This window comes from Bos javanicus, chromosome 14 (genome assembly GCF_032452875.1).
Source record: "Bos javanicus breed banteng chromosome 14, ARS-OSU_banteng_1.0, whole genome shotgun sequence".
NCBI classification, from domain to species: Eukaryota; Metazoa; Chordata; class Mammalia; order Artiodactyla; family Bovidae; genus Bos; species Bos javanicus.
The window spans coordinates 6307990-6323846 of record NC_083881.1 but is presented as its reverse complement, the minus strand read 5'-3'; the positions used below and the strand labels follow the sequence as shown (position 1 = coordinate 6323846).

Sequence of the window (15857 nt, the reverse complement as noted above, 5' to 3'; positions counted from 1 at the left end):
GAGAACGAAGACCAGGATTGAGATGTGGAGAAGATTTCAGAGTTGAGTAAGACGCATTTCTCTTGCAGGGAATACAGCCTGAAAGAAATGTCTCAAACTAGAGTTTGGTGAGTGGGACAAGAGAAAGCAGGAGGTGAGAGAGCGTGTGGGCTGTGGGTGTCGGGGACGCAGCCGCGGGCCTGTCAGCCGCTGACCTTGGAAAGGGCTGGCAGTGCCTGCACTTGTGTGTTGTGTTTGTTCTTTACAAGGAAAAGCTGAAACCACCCAGAGTGACTGGATTTTAAACACCAGTTTAAGCCCAGGTTCCTGCCCAGACGGATGACTCTGCCTCTTACTTTCCCGCCCCAGCCGCTCTGCTTCAGGAGGCTGGCCGCCTTCCTGTTTCAGAGAAGCTCCTTAGTGGCTGAGGGCTTGTGCATTTGCTATTCACAGCGCAGGAACTTCTCTGCTGCAGAACCTTGCCTAAGACATAGCCAAGCTGACGGTCACAGGCCCGCCTGGGCTGACGTTGCTCCGCCCTCTGTGATACCCGTGCTGTCTGTCCTTGCCTTCTGTCCACCTCAGTAGAGCTTAGCAGTAATGAACAGATGTTGTGTCTGCACGTCTGCTTCTCTTGTCGTCTGGCTCTTCTGTTCTCCACCCAGCACCTGGAACAAGATTGAGTATTGCCAGCGTGTAGCAGTAACAACGCTTCCTGCGGGCTTGACACTGATCTCAGGACAGGCTTTGTTGATTTTGTCAGTATTTAAAAAAACAAAGCAAAGCGAGTTTTGTTGCCCTTCTTCATGCAGATTCAGGCTTTTGTTTAGGAGGAGAGAGAGGGTCCGGGCTCTGAGGTTTCAGCAGAGGCTGCTCCCCACCCCACCCCAGCCCCCAGCCAGGGCAGGTGCTCTCAGGGGTCTTCCCTCATCTTCCCTGTGCACACTTGGGGGTTAGGGGGTGATGGTGTTGGATTCCTGCAGAAAAATCCTTTGAGAGGGTGTCAACTCTCCGGCATCCTGAGAAGCTGATGCTTGAGTCTTGTCTCGCCCTGCAGGTGTTTGCACGCTCTCCAGATGTGTGGTTGGAGTTTGCCTGGACACTTCAGCATTAGTTGGTATTCTCTTCTGTTTTCTTGTTGTTTTAAGGGTGAGAGTGACGTTCTTTACAGCACTACATCTGAGCTGCACTGGGTAGTTCTTGGAACATGGTAATTTTGAGAAACTGAAATGAATTCAGAGGGCTAAAGTCAGAGACAGGAGAGTGGGGAGGCTGGGGAGGCGGGCACAAGAGTGCTGGGCTGTGCACAGCAGTTCCAGGCTGTGAGGAGTTTCTTGTAAGGGTAGCCAGACCTTTTGTTTTAAACAGACATACAACAGGGTCACAGAAAGCTGTTAAGACCTCCCTGTGATTGAAGGAGATTGAAGTGGATACAGAGATGGAGTTCTGCTGTGGGCGAGGTGAGGGATGATGATGGCTCGGACTAGTGATTGAGCTGGGACTGCAGGGAAATAGGCAGGTTTCAGAGAGATCTCGGAGGTGACATTGCTACCATTAATTGATTTGCTGGATGTTGATTAAATGCCCTCTCTGCAAGGGTGTTGGAGCAGTGACTACAAAAGGCCTCCTTGCTGCCCTCATGGAATGGCTGTTAGGTTTCTGGCTCCCGCATGGATGGTAGTGCCATTTTCTGGGAAAAATAATGTGTTTGATGCTACATTGGCAGGGATTACAAGTTCAGTTTTAGTGTTGAGTTAGAGGTCAATAAAGCATCCCTTTGTTAGACTAATCAACTTTTTGGTGAGCACCCAATTAAGGGAAACCTTTTAATGGAGACAGTGACATGTTCTTGAGTCTTAGTTGTTTATGAAATGACAGCTTCACTATTAATTGTTCCCCATGAAACAGTGTCATGTCACAAATATAGTTTGGATCAATTAAAGCTAGTCCTTCCTTGATCTTTACTGAGGAAGAACATAATTATTGGATCTTATAGGTTGTGTGGTAAAACTCAGATATACTCTGTGCTGGTTTACCATCTTTATAATCATTTGAAAAGTTTATTATTTACAGTTGTAACATTTGTAATATGATAGTATATTTGTCATATAATAATTGGCATCTGGGGAAAAATCATTGATCTTGGATGTAACACTTTCACCTTGTATTCAGATCTGTGCACAAATGGAATCATTAATAAAAATAAAGACTAATGTGTACGAGGGTCTTACTGTCTGTCTTACTAGTACAGTCATCAAGTAGAAAATAGAACCTGGCTTCTGGAAGGACAGAATTTATTTGGGAGGATTTCTAGAAGCTCAGGGAAGGGCTGAAGTGACAGAGAGCGTGCTGAGCCCAAGGCCTGCAGATGTCCCGGTGGTCAGACCTTGTACGGAGAGTGGACGAGGCCAGGAAGGTGAGGGACGAGGGACGTTGGCAGAGTGGGGAGGGGCGGGCAGAAGGGACGGTTGCCTGAATGCGTCTTACCCGAGGCTGGTCCCTGGGAGCACAGGGCCTGTAAGAGGAGTGCTGGAATCTCATGGTTTGATGTATTGTCAAGTGACTCGAGTGAGTCATGTTCCATGGACTTCCATTGCCTCAGTGTGAAATTCGGTATTTGCGCTGGATGCTTTGTAAGGTTCCCTTAAGTTTATTAATTGGGAGATATTTAACTATTACAGACGTGATGTAAATGTGGCTGTTTGAACACTCATTTTTATGCTCTCCTTGAAAACTGCAAAAATGAATATAAATGAATGAAAACGGCACAGACCTATGAAGGTAAGAATGGGCGTGTGAGGCAACTTTAGTTAAACGATGTTAGTAAAATTTGGTGGTTGCAAAATAAATGGATAAGTGGTGATGATTTAGGAGACCAGAGAAAGCAGAATCCTGAGCTTGCAGGGGAGGAAAAAGCAACCAAAAAGATGCTTATTAGTGTGGAAAACCTCAAGAAGACTCAGGAATCGTAGATAGCAGTTACTGTGGAGCTACACTGACGGGGTAGAACTGACAAGAGAGGATGTGGTGGAAAGTCTCTGCGTGGAGGTTATTAGACCCCTGGATGCTCTTCCTAGCTGAGCAAACCTGACATCCGCCCTTCTCACCCTCGCAGGGGATGGGAGACTTCCTGGGAGTCTGAGCAAGAGACGCTTTGGCTCTGAGACCCAGATGGATGGGGCTCAGGGCTGCCGGGAGGTGTGCACTGAAGATGAGGAAGTATCCCTTTAAGTCGAGGTGTTTGTGCTTCATAGCGAGATTCTCCATGTTCCTCCTCCTAGGAAATTAGGGAGTTCCTATTCAGGGAAATGCCTAGCACAAAAGAAGAGAAATGCGGACATTGATGTTTGAGTAGCTTTGGGTGATAAAACCGGGCTGCTGTGTCACAGTGAATTGTTACATGCAGTTGTCAGATTGCACACATGTACAAAAGCAGAAAGTCCAGTTAGTGTTTTAGCTTCAATTTAAAAATTTTAAAAACAAAAAGCAGAGGGTGACCAGTCATGTGAGGAAAAGCCATAATGTAGCAGGAAATAAATTCTCCAAATGTAAAGGGTAAGAGGCATCAGTGAAAGACACACATATGTTCCTAGAAGCTCCCCAGTGTGGGGGTGGGGCACCTAGTGCCATTACAGCCTCAGGGAGATAAGGACTCACACCACTTCCATAAAGTATTTTTAAAATGCCATAAAGAAGGAACCAGAGTAAGAAAATACTGTTGGTAGTTAAAACATTTGATAGTAGAAATGAAAAAAAAAACAGTGGATGTGTAGGAAATATAATTAAATCTCTCTGAAAGTAAAACAGAGAGATGAAGGAAGGAGGAGGAATAAGAGAAACTTAGACCCTAATCAGGAGGCCCAGTGTCCAAATAGGAGAATTTCCAGAAGGATAAAGCAGAGAAAATGGGGAACAAGAATAAGGTCGAGTGGGTTGAGACATTGATTTCTTTCCCCCACTTTGTAGTATTATTTGATATTTTAAACTCTGTACATTTCACCTCTATAGTTTTTAAGTAACTTACTTAAATTTTAAAAAACAAAAAGTAATTACATGTAAAGGTTAAAAATAGAGAATTTAGTTTTTGTTAAAGACCAATAAGATGGAAAGTGGGCAAGGAAAAAAGTACCATTTTGATTTTTTTTAAAGTACGTATTTCAGGAAAATTGTTTCAATTACCATAGAGACATTAGAAATGATTTTGTCTTAAAAAACAGCAACTGCACAGCAGTGGTGTAACTCCTGGAATGTGGCTGATACCAAAGCTGCAACTCCGTAAGTTTGTAATCAACAATCTTGCCAAAGAGATGTTCCTCTCTTGGTAAATAGGGTTGATTTTCTATTTGAAAGCACACAGGATTCTTAATTACCATAAGGCTTTTAAAAGTTATGTAAAATTCCTAACAATAATTAGTTCATTCAGTTGTATCTATTGTCTATTATGTGCCATGCACTATTTTAAATTATTTATTTCTGTGGACCCATTTAATCCTCAGAATCGCCCTATGAAGGGAGGTCCTGTTGCCATTTATGATTCCCATTTCACAGATGAGAGTACCAGGGCCTGGTTATCCTGAGCCAGGGTCTCTCAGCAGAAAAATGGGATAGCCAGGTTTTACAGTCCTCAGTCTGTAGTACTCCTGATTAATTCACTGCTACTCTGCTTGTTAAGGAGAGCCCTAGGCATCTAGGCTGACTGGATGGGTGGACACCCAGACCAAGCACTCAGTGCTGATTAATGAAGGGGGAAGGATACAGGCGCTCGTGGTGCCCGTTCAGAGCACCTTACAAGACACCTGGGACTGTTTCCCCCAGCCTGCTCGTGGTTGGTACTGAATGGGTGTTGAAATTGTCAGGATGGCAACTGAGGAATTCTGGGAATTAACTTCACTTACAGTTACAGGAAATACACTCACCACTGGAGTGACTTGCTAGGAAGAAGTACATGTTGTTTTAAATTATGTATTTTTTAGCCCTGTTTATGCAGTTTGTGGGAAACGTTATAGGGTGATGCTATAGCAGGAACTGAAATTATTTGTCATTAATCAGTGATGTGCAGCGTACTGCAGTACCACTGCAGTGTCTCCCGAAATTCACAAAATAAATTGCTTTCTTCAGATATGAATATTACAAATTGTTTTTTTTTTTATTTTTCCTAGTTCAACTTTGTGGGAAAACTTTTGGGGCCACGTGGAAATTCTCTGAAGCGTTTACAAGAAGAAACCTTGACAAAAATGTCCATCCTTGGAAAAGGCTCCATGAGAGACAAGGCGAAGGTAAAGCTTATTGTAAACAATGGCTCCTGGTTCAGTCAAGTTATATAATGTACTTTCAGATCAGCCACGGTGTGAATACGTATTACATAAAAGCTAACTAGGGTCCCAAGTAAATTATATGAAAATGCTACATATGGTAATATATTTGTGACACTATTCAGAAAGTTGGGTCACTCAGGCCAGTTTCAGAATATGTAGTATCTTAAACCAAAATCTGTGACTATTACTTTAATTTATGGAGTGAAATAGTAGACACAATACCGTCTAGAAAGTGCAGTTTTGTTGAAATTATCATGAGGAGAAAAGTTATCTAAAGTCTCAGCTTCACTATTTGCATTTTAGATTAATTTCTTTGGGTCTTTTTTCTATGCCTGTGTTTCATATTGTTGAGTTTTTAAAGTATATGCTATTGTTTGCTCTTTTTACCCTTCTTTTGTTACCCCATGCATTTTTTATCAAGTTAAAATTGATCATAAATGTTTTGTTAATTGCTTCCTAATCGGACACATAGTTGTTCTACTTGGATGTATTCACATGACTGCCTCTTTTCTTAATAAACTAAAATTACTGAATTATTTTTATTGATCACTTTCTTAAATATAACAATTCTAAACGAAATGTTCACATTTCATAATGTGGTATCACTTATGTTGTCCTATTATTACTTTGTTGTTCTCTCATTATTAAAAGATTTATATTATTGAGAATGAAATCCGCCTTCAGTGATCACTTTCCATGAAATGTTGAACAATTATTGTGTCAGATAAAAAGCATGTTTAAACAAAATTCAGCCTCCTTACAAAAAAGTCCGTCTAAACAATAGCTTTTATAATTAAAAAAAAAGCCACCATTTGTTTATTTAAAAGCCACTGTGAGTCAGGTACTCTGTGCACCATCTTACATGTATTATTATTATTGCATGTTATCCTTGGAAAAATGATGACAGATACATAATATTTTTCTTATTTTATGTCAGAAAAGTGAGATTCAGAGAACCTAAATCTATTATCCAGGTTTATTAGTGGAGTTTATATTACTTTATTAAAACATGGCTACATATCACAGTTGTATGAGATACTGTTTAAAAATAGAGTCCCATGCCCCAGCCTGTTTCGGTAGAACCTCAAAATGAACTTTCAATAGGTGTTTAAGGGATTCTGATGCACGCTAGGTCAGCTGAACTGCTCACGAGCATCACTGTCGACAAAAGATGTTCCTCTGATTCCCTGACTCACCTGTTCTGGCAGGAGGAGAACATGGAACCATATATGGGTCAGTTGGTCAGAAACTGTGTGTGTCTTACTGGGAAGTATCCCATCTATGCTGATGTCTTACTTAAGTTTTCAGGAAGGCCATCTGGTAATGAAGTCCATGATATGACCAGTGAAACCCATCAACTTTGTGCTGCTTATTTGTTATTAAGGGCCTTCCTTGTTGAGAAGCAGTGTTCTGTGCCAGTGATCAGGGAGTCCACAGATGGTTTTACAGGAAGAAGGAAGCAGGGGAGGCAAGTCCTCAGCCATTGTACGTCCAAAGAGCAAGTGCCTGGCTGGGTATAATCAGAGGCATCCTAAACCGTGTCAGCTCACTAACCACGCTCGGTGGTCCTCCCAGATCTTGCGGCCATTTTAAGGGCTGGTGATTGTTCTCTGCTACTGGCATGTTAGACAGGCAGCAGTGACAGGAGCCAGGAATCCTTTTTGAGGGCAGTCCATGTGGTGCAGTCACGTTCATGAGTAGCACTGAGGGGGCTGGGAGTGAGGTGCTTTGACATCTGTTGCAGTGGGTCCCTTGGGCTACCTGGTCACAGAGGCCATGCTCTGCATCGCGTGGGACTCCCGGTTACTACACACTTGGGCCTCTTTCCCAGACCAGGTATCACCCCTTCACAAATCTCCTTTCTGTGTCCTTGAATACATCAGTCAGTGGGTCAGTATGGGGATTCTTCACATGCTGATAGTTTACATCTCATCAAGGCACCTGGGAGCTGAGGACGTAGCGTAGTCTACTGAGCCCACTGATAGGGGACCAGCACCAGAAGCACTTTATCTCTTGATCCCATAAACCCCAGTCTCATTGGTGGCCTTCAGCAGAGCAGCATTTGCTCAGAATCGAGTCTGTTCATCCTCAAACTGTATGAGTATTTCTCCTTTTCAGCGTACGCTTATTATAGTAAAAGGTCCCAGATCCTTGTTGAAAAGGCTGGGAGTAAATGTTTAGTACACACACACCAGGAGTCCTACAGCTGCTGTCCTCATGCAACCTTCTCCTCTAGATTTAGCTCAGCTCTGTTATTTTCTGCATCCCCGGGGTGGGCGGGGATCCAATCTTGGGCCAGGAGGTGATAAAGGGTAGTAGAAGGAAAGCATGAGAATTGTCATCTCCTTTTAAGCAGCTTCCTTGGCTGTTTGAGACAGGCTTTTGCCAGTGTGGAAGGCTCAGTGGGACTTAGTGTTTGTACTCAGAGTTACTCGAATCCTTCCAGATGTTGCCCATCCAGCTCTCAGGGTTTCGTGGTCCTCCAGACACTGTCCTTAGTCCCCCATAGGGATGGCTGGCAGTCTGCTGGTCATTCAGCTATACATGCCCAAACTCTGCCTGGTCTGTTGGCTCCAGCAGCCTGTGACCACAGCAGGGAAACTTTCTGGGATACTTCTGCTCTTTGGGCCTTGAACTGATCATGTCAAGTCCTGAGTCTGCCATTTCCGTCTTTGAACTCTTCAATGCAGTAGAAAGAGCCCATTTCACCCTACCCTGCCCACCTCGTCTCCTTCTCGCCCATCATACTGTGCCACGTGGTCCATGGCTTACACCTTCAGAAGCGTCTCCCTGACAGTAACCACAGTGATTGTTTCAGTGACAGATGTGTCCCATCTGCCAGGTAGCAGTCAGATCCTCACTGCCTAACTTCAGTTTATCCTTTTTATTGATTTTTACTTTACAGAAGTCCTCCATTAATAATGTTTATTTCTAAAGACATTTCCATTCCCTAGTATTACAATCTCATCCTTTTAGATTTTCATAGTGTTCATCATTAAAGTTCTAATGTGAACATAATTCATTTTCTTCTTGTACTTGCTCTATTGATAAAATTGTAGGATTCATTACTGACACGTATCAACTGGTTATGTAGCATAATAATCACTAAAATGCTATGGTCTCTTGAGCCTTCAGTTTGTGCCAGACATGCTGAATGTTTTGTCCACATCATCTATGTTATAGGATAATACAATAATTAATACTATCATTATGTTATAATAGTTATCATTACTATATTTATCATTTGAGTGCTTGTTTTATGCTAAGCATAATTCTAAAGACTTCTGATGTCTTTTGAATGACTCTAACACCTTTATTACTAATAACTCCTAATGACTATTATGATGGCTACTTTATTACTATAACAACCCTTTGAGCAGTAGGTACTACATTATTATTATTCATTTTAAAATCACCTCTTCAAGATAAAGATAAAATAGCCTGACCAGTTGTTGGATTTGGGGTTTCAATGCAGAACTCAATAAAGTCTGTGTTCTTCCCCAAACGGAGTATTGCCTCTCATCATTAACCCAAGAAGAAACCCAGTAATAACTGCTCACTCTGTGGAGTTGTAGGACAGCTGTGGTTATGATCAGAAAGCCTCCCAGTTCCAGCTTCAGTTTGTAAAAGAAATTAAAATGTTTGCCTCTGAATCAACAATTATAATCTCATTAAAAGCATTAGCTTGGTGCCATTATTAGAAAAAGATAAGAAATGTTTACTTCAGTAGTTCATGTTTTCAAAGATGAACTACCGGGCACAGAATCCAGTTTTTAAGACCTCAACTTTGAAAGTCAGAGTGTCAGATCAAATAACGACAATATTCTGATTGGGACAAGAACTAGTCTGCCAGTGGCATAAAGAACAGTCCTTTTCACACTTGACAGATTTTGAAGGAAATGCATAGGTAGCTTATATTTGCTCTCCCTTCAAATAATTTTTTTCTTTTCTTTCATTCTCTGGTCCACTTTCCATAAATGTGAAGGAAACTAGCGTTTCCCGAGTACCTGCCGCATGCAAGGCAGCGTCCTGGGCACTGTGTGCACCATCTCCTCTGCCAGCCTTTACCCAAGCGGCCTTTTTAGTCATCTCAGCGGGCCTGCACTCATGTACATCGCCAGAGTTTCTCAGTCATGTCTGACTCTGTGACCCCGTGGACTGTAGCCTGCCAGGCTCCTCTGTCTAAGGGATGTCCCAGGCAAGAAAGCAGGAGTGGGTTGCCATTCCCTTCTGCAGGGGATCTTCCCGAACCAGGGATCAAACCTGGGTCTCCTGCATTGCAGGCAGACACTTTACCGTCTGAGCACCAGGGTATTCATATACATACAGTGGTTTAGTGGTGGTGGTTTAGTTGCTAAGTCGTGTCTGACTTTTGTGACCCCATGGACTGTAGCCTGTCAGGCTCCTCTGTCCATGGGATTCTTCAGGCAAGAATACTGGAGTGGGTTGCCATTCCTTTTCCAGGGCATCTTCCTGACCCAGGAATCGAACCCAGGTCTCCTGCATTGCAGGCAAATGATTTACCAGCTGAGCTATGAGGGAAGCCCTGACACCAAGTTGATTTTGCAAATTAAGTGTTGGATTACATATGATCTGTTCAGACTCACACCCATGTTGACCAGCATGGCTAAAATTCAGGTCTGTCTGGCTCCAGGTCCCCTGCCCTTTTCATGCTCTGTATTTTGATTGCATTTCTTCATGAGAATTCAAATTAGTTAACTAACAAAAGTTGGAGCCTTAGATCCAGGTTGTGTGTGCCTCTTTGGCCTCTTGGTTAATGCCAGGACCAGCAGGTGGTGTGCCAGGAATCCCTGGGCTCTCTCTCTTACAGGGTAGGTTTTTTGGAGCGGCTTGCAGGGATTCCTGCCTTTTGGAAATCTCTCCGGTTGTAGGTTCCTACTAATCTTTCTGTGTCTGTCTGATCTTAATGTTGAGAACAAAGACTGTTAGAAGAATCTGATTCTGTAATTGTTGCTCTAATGAAGGCTTGTTGAAAAAGCTCACGAAGCAAAGTTAGTGATATGAGTCCTTTATGATCTGAGTGCCCCACCCCCCCACCTATTTTCTTACCCTGAATTTCATTGTATCAACCAAATTTTTTTTAATGTTTCTCATAATTAAATAAAATCATAAAAAATTTTTCGTTTATTTTATTCACAGTTTTCTTCTCAGATGAGTGTAGGGTTTGGCATGTGGAAATATTTTTTGAAATAATATATGAATGAGCAAATGAACATAAAAATGAATAATATTTACCTACTCATTCAGAAATATTCATTAAGCATCTACTATCTACCAAGCGCTTTTCTAGACAAAGAAGCATGCAGTAAAACAAGACAACCATGGGTTCTGCTCCATGGCAACCACTTTAAGTGGGAGAGATTAGAAAATGGACCAACAGTAAAGTATTTTAGATATTAGCGGTAAACGCACAGCGTAACCAGCTCAGACACAGGCCTGGTTGTGTGGCCAGTTTGAAGAACACAGAAGAGTTCTCTGCGGTGCCTGGGGCGGGAGTGAGCCAGCAAGGCCGGGGCGGGGGTATGGGGGTTGGTGAAGAGAGTCAAGAGGAGCACAGAGGAGTTCTCTGTGGTGCCTGGGCGGGGTGAGCCAGCAAGGCCTGGGAGTTGGGGCGGTGAAGAGAGTCAGCCGGCATGCGTGGCCTTGGCTAGACAGCAGGAGGACTACTGGGCCAGAGGCAGGACTTGAGGCTTCCTCCCATGCAGCAGGAAGCCTGTGGAGTCTCCATAAAGGCCCTGGGAATGCCAGAATCATGTATATGTTTTAAATGTACTTCCTCGGGTGGTATTTGCTGCTGAGTGAATCTTTAGGACCACCATGTGTGAAATAAACTTGGTAGTTTTTATTTTCTTTTCTTACAATGACACCCTTTTAAACATGAGTTTTCTTTCTTCAGGAAGAAGAGTTGAGGAAAAGTGGAGAAGCAAAGTACTTCCATCTCAATGATGATCTCCACGTTCTCATTGAAGTTTTTGCACCCCCAGCAGAAGCCTATGCCCGGATGGGACATGCTCTGGAAGAAATCAAAAAGTTCCTCATTCCAGTTAGTACAGTGTTTCTTGATAATTAATTGGTACTTGAAAGTCCTCCCTTTGTTTAAAATCCTGGATAATTCTTATCAGTAATTGTTATTTGCATAGTGCTTGATCTGCTAAAGTGTCCCTGTGAACTACTTGGCATTATTCCTTCTTTTTCTTTGAGGCTAGGGATCTTGAAAGAGATGAGGCAATACAGCTCGGGTGACCCAGCAAGAATGGTGAAGAGCAGTCAGTGGTGTGTGTTTTGGGTCGCAGGTCCTAAGCCTTTTTGTGACACTGAAGTCACCTCACAGGTTCATTGCTATGGAGCATGAGCTCGTTGGTGCCGGCCACGAGCTGGGCACTGTGCTTGGAGCTGGTGCGAGATGAGTGCAGCCCCGGCCTCGAGGCTGTGTGGTTTAGGGAAGGGATGGATGCAGACGATTTTTTTGTAGCGTGATTAGGGTGATGGACACGAGCAGACGAGCACAGAGAGGAAGGGTGCTGTGCAGACGTTTATGTTTTGTTAACAGTGGGTGGTCTTTTAATGCTCTTCAGACACCTTGATGTTGCTGAGAATTTTAAAGAGAATATATCCTTGTTTCCACTACAAGGTTAATGCAGGCCTTCTGTATAATTTGCATGTTCTAGATTTAAAAAACAAAAACTTGGACCTGTCTAGATTAAAAAAAAATAGAAATCGAACCTCTTCAGACAGTTTACTGTAGAGAAACTGTCGCCTCCGCCAACAGCTGTCTGGGGTCAGATTGTGCTCAGCAGATGCAGTAGATTGACTTGCATACTGCAGCCTGTGTCATGATTACATTATCTGTGAGGAAACTGTCATATTTATAGGAAAGCATGTTATAAATCATGACTGCCTTGGAAGAACCAGGGCATAAGATTGAATTAAGTACTTTAATTTGGGAACTTAATATAGTTAACTTTTTATTGGTTCCGTCAAGCCAGTTAAGATGATCCTATTATTCATTTAGTTTAAAAACAAAGTTTTTGAGTGCTTTCTATTTGATAGACACGTGTAAACCAATAAATGACATAGCCCCTGCCCTTATGGGGCTTATGTAATGGGAGAGACAGGTTAGAATCAGATACTGATATAAATGACTTTAAAATTGCAACTCTGACAAGAGGAAGGAGGGGTTTATTCCCTTCCTGGTCATTCAGTGTGGACTGGGGGGTGCCGGCTTAGCCAAGCAGGAGAGACTCTGTTTCCAGAGGCGGCAGCGGCAGACCTCCGCCCTGTCTCTTTCCACTCTTCCACCAAGGCATAGGTTCCAACTTCTTTCCCCTTGAACCTTAGCAGGCCAGAAGACTCTTTTGCCTAACGCAAAGTTACAAAGAATTTCTGTTGTGTTTTCTTCTTAACATTTTATGGTATTAACTCTCTGATTTAAGTCTGTGATCCGTTCAAAGTTAATTTTTGTGTATGGCATTAGATTTAGCATCTAAATTTATCTTTTTCTGTGTAGGTATCCAGTAGTCCCAGCACCATATACTAAAAAGACAATTCTGTTGGATTCTCGGCACCAGTATTGAAAATTAACTGCATATAAATGTATGAATTTATTTCAGGATTCTCAGTTCTGTTCAGTTGATTAATATACCTGTCCTTATGCCTGGACCATGCTCTTAATTACTTCAGCCTTAGAGCAGATTTTGAAATCCAGGTTGTGTAAGTTCTGCAACTGTGTTCTCCTTTTTCAGTTGTTTTGTCTTTTCTGGCTGCTTTGCACTTTTATGTTTCTTTTACATTTAGCTTGTGGATTTCTACCAAAAAAAATTTTTTTTCTTAGGGTTTTGATACAATAGAACCTGAAGATCACTTGGGGATAATTTCCATCTTAACAGTATTATATCTTCTGTCCATGAACTTGAAATGTCTCTCTGTTTTTTAAAAGATACTTACAATTTTTTCTCAGCTGTGTTTTATTATAGTTTTCAGAATCCAAGTCTTGCATTTCTTTTGTTAAATTTGTAAGTATTATATACTTCTTGATGTCACTGTGAATGGAACTGTTTTTCTAAATTTCATTTTCAGATGGTTGCTGGTGTATAAAAATGGAGCCGATCTTATTTGACCTTGCTAGATGTGTGTGCTAGTTTCAGAGTGTGGATGCCCACACTGATTGAGAGTGTGGATGCCCACAAGGACATGTGATCTGTGAATAAAGAAGCTTTACTTCCTTTCCTATCTGATGCCTTTCATTTTTTATTAATCTTATTGTCTTCTTTATTGCACTAACTAGAACTTTTTCAATGCTTTGTTGAATAGACGTGAAGATAGAAATCTTTTTCTTGTTTTCAGTCTTTTACTAGTAAGTGTGATATTAGCTGTAGGGTCTTTTTTATTGCAACCCTTTATCATGTTGAAGTTCTATTTCTAGTTGTTAAGAGCTTTTTTGGTTTTGTTTTTGTTTTATCACAAATGGGTATTGGATTGTGCCAGATGTTTTTTTTCTGTCCATTGAGATGATCATGTGTTTTTTCTCCTTTATTCTGTTAATCCTAGTGTATTGCATAGTTGATTTTCAGATGTCAAGCCAACCGTGCAGTCCATGGTTAAATCCTACTTGGTTTTAGGATTTAACCAACTTGATATATAGTCCTTTTTATATGTTGCTGGGTTTGGCTTATTAATAGTTTAAGGATTTTTACATCTATAATTGTGGGTGATATTGGTTTGTAGTACAGTATTTATATAGACAGTAACACACACATTTATTACTTTTGGTGCTGTTCATTTCTTTATACAGATATAATTGCCATATGATATGATGTTGCTTCTTTTCAGCCTGAAGGACTTCCTTTAGTCTTTTTTGTAACATAGGTCTGCTAGTAAAATTGTTCTTTTTTTCTCAAAATGTCTTTATTTCACCGATATCCTAAAGTTTAGTTTACAAGCATACTTTTTTTTATTGCACTTCATTTTACTATGCCTCAGAGATACTATGTTTTTTACAAATTAAAGGTTTGTGACAACCCTGTGTCAGGCAAGTCTGTTGGCATCATTTATCCAATAACATTTATTTACTTCATGTCTCTGTCACATTTTGGTAATTCTTACAGTATCTCAAACTTTTAAAAAAATTAATTTTGTGTTTGTTATGGTGATGTGTGATCAGTGATCTCTATTACTACTATTACTTCTGGGACTCACTGAAGGCTCAAATAATGATTAGCAGTTTTTAGCAATAAAATATTTTTTAATTAGGGTAGGTACATTTTTTTTTAGACACAGTGCTATTGCATGCTAATAGACTATAGTATAGTGTTAGACATAACTTTTCTAGGCATTGAGAAGCTAAAAATTTTGTATGACTTTCTTTATTGCAATATTTGCTTTATTGCAGTGGTCTGGAACCAAACCCACAATATCTCTGAATTATACCTGTATATATTTTTTGATTGGTGGTTAGGTAGTAAAAGACCATTCATCTCTTTTATAACCTCCACTATTTTTGATGGAAAGAATCATTAATTATTTTGTTCTGTACATGATCTGTTGTTTTTCTCTTGCTGCTACTCAGACTTTCTCTTTGATTTTCAACAATTTGGCTTTGGTGTACGTGTTTATCTTTCTTGTTCATTAAGCTTTTGTGGATATGTGGGTTTATGTCTTTCTTCAGACGTGGGTAGTTTTCAGCCATTGTTCCTTTAGATTTTTTTCCCACCTTACTCTTCCTCCCTTACCCCCTCAACCTCTGGATTCCCATTATGTGTATGTTGGTACATTCGATGGTGCCCCAGAGATATCTCAGACTCATTTTCCTTCGTCTGCTTTTCTCTGTTTTTCAGAGTGAACACTTTTAGTTGACTTACCTCCAAGTTCACTGATTCATTCTTGTGCCATCTCAAATCTTCTGATGAACTCCTCTAAGTAACTTTCAGTTCAGTTCAGTCGCTCAGTTGTATCTGACTCTTTGCGACCCTGTGAATCGCAGCATGCCAGGCCTCCCTGTCCATCACAACTCCCAGAGTTCACTCAAACTCATGTCCATCGAGTTGATGATGCCATCCAGCCATCTCATCCTCTGTCATCCCCTTCTCCTCCTGCCCCCAATCCCTCCCAGCATCAGAGTCTTTTCCAATGAGTCAACTCTTCGCATGAGGTGGCCAAAGTATTGGAGTTTTAGCTTTAGCATAATTCCTTCCAAAGAACACCCAGGACTGATCTCTTTTAGAATGGACTGGTTGGATCTCCTTGCAGTCCAAGGGACTCTCAAGAGTCTTCTTCAACACCACAGTTCAAAAGCATCAATTCTTCAGCACTCAGCTTTCGCCACAGTCCAACTCTCACATCCATACATGACCACTGGAAAAACCATAGCCTTGACTAGACGGACCTTTTTTGGCAAAGTAATGTCTCAGCTTTTGAAAATGCTATTTAGGTTGGTCATAACTTTCCTTCCAAGAAGTAAGTGTCTTTTAATTTCATGGCTGCAGTCACTATCTGCAGTGATTTTGGAGCCCCCAAAAATAAAATCTGACACTGTTTCCCCATCTA

General features: G+C 41.4%; 1 protein-coding gene across 5 annotated transcripts in view; it reads left to right on the top strand.

The window, feature by feature from the left end:
- The window catches only part of KHDRBS3 (KH RNA binding domain containing, signal transduction associated 3), a 152203-nt gene that overhangs the window by 66005 nt on the left and 70341 nt on the right, over positions 1–15857 (top strand). For 4 of the 5 annotated variants that reach the window (XR_009740737.1, XM_061438533.1, XM_061438532.1 and 1 more), the window contains exons 3-4: positions 5139–5255; positions 11212–11358. Coding sequence is in view for 4 of the 5 variants with exons in the window: in XM_061438533.1 (XP_061294517.1) it covers positions 5139–5255; positions 11212–11358 (264 nt within the window). In the remaining variant the exon portion in view is untranslated. Of the gene's footprint in view, positions 1–2661; positions 2761–5138; positions 5256–11211; positions 11359–15857 lie in introns of those variants that run through there. The other variant, XM_061438535.1, reaches the window with a different exon arrangement.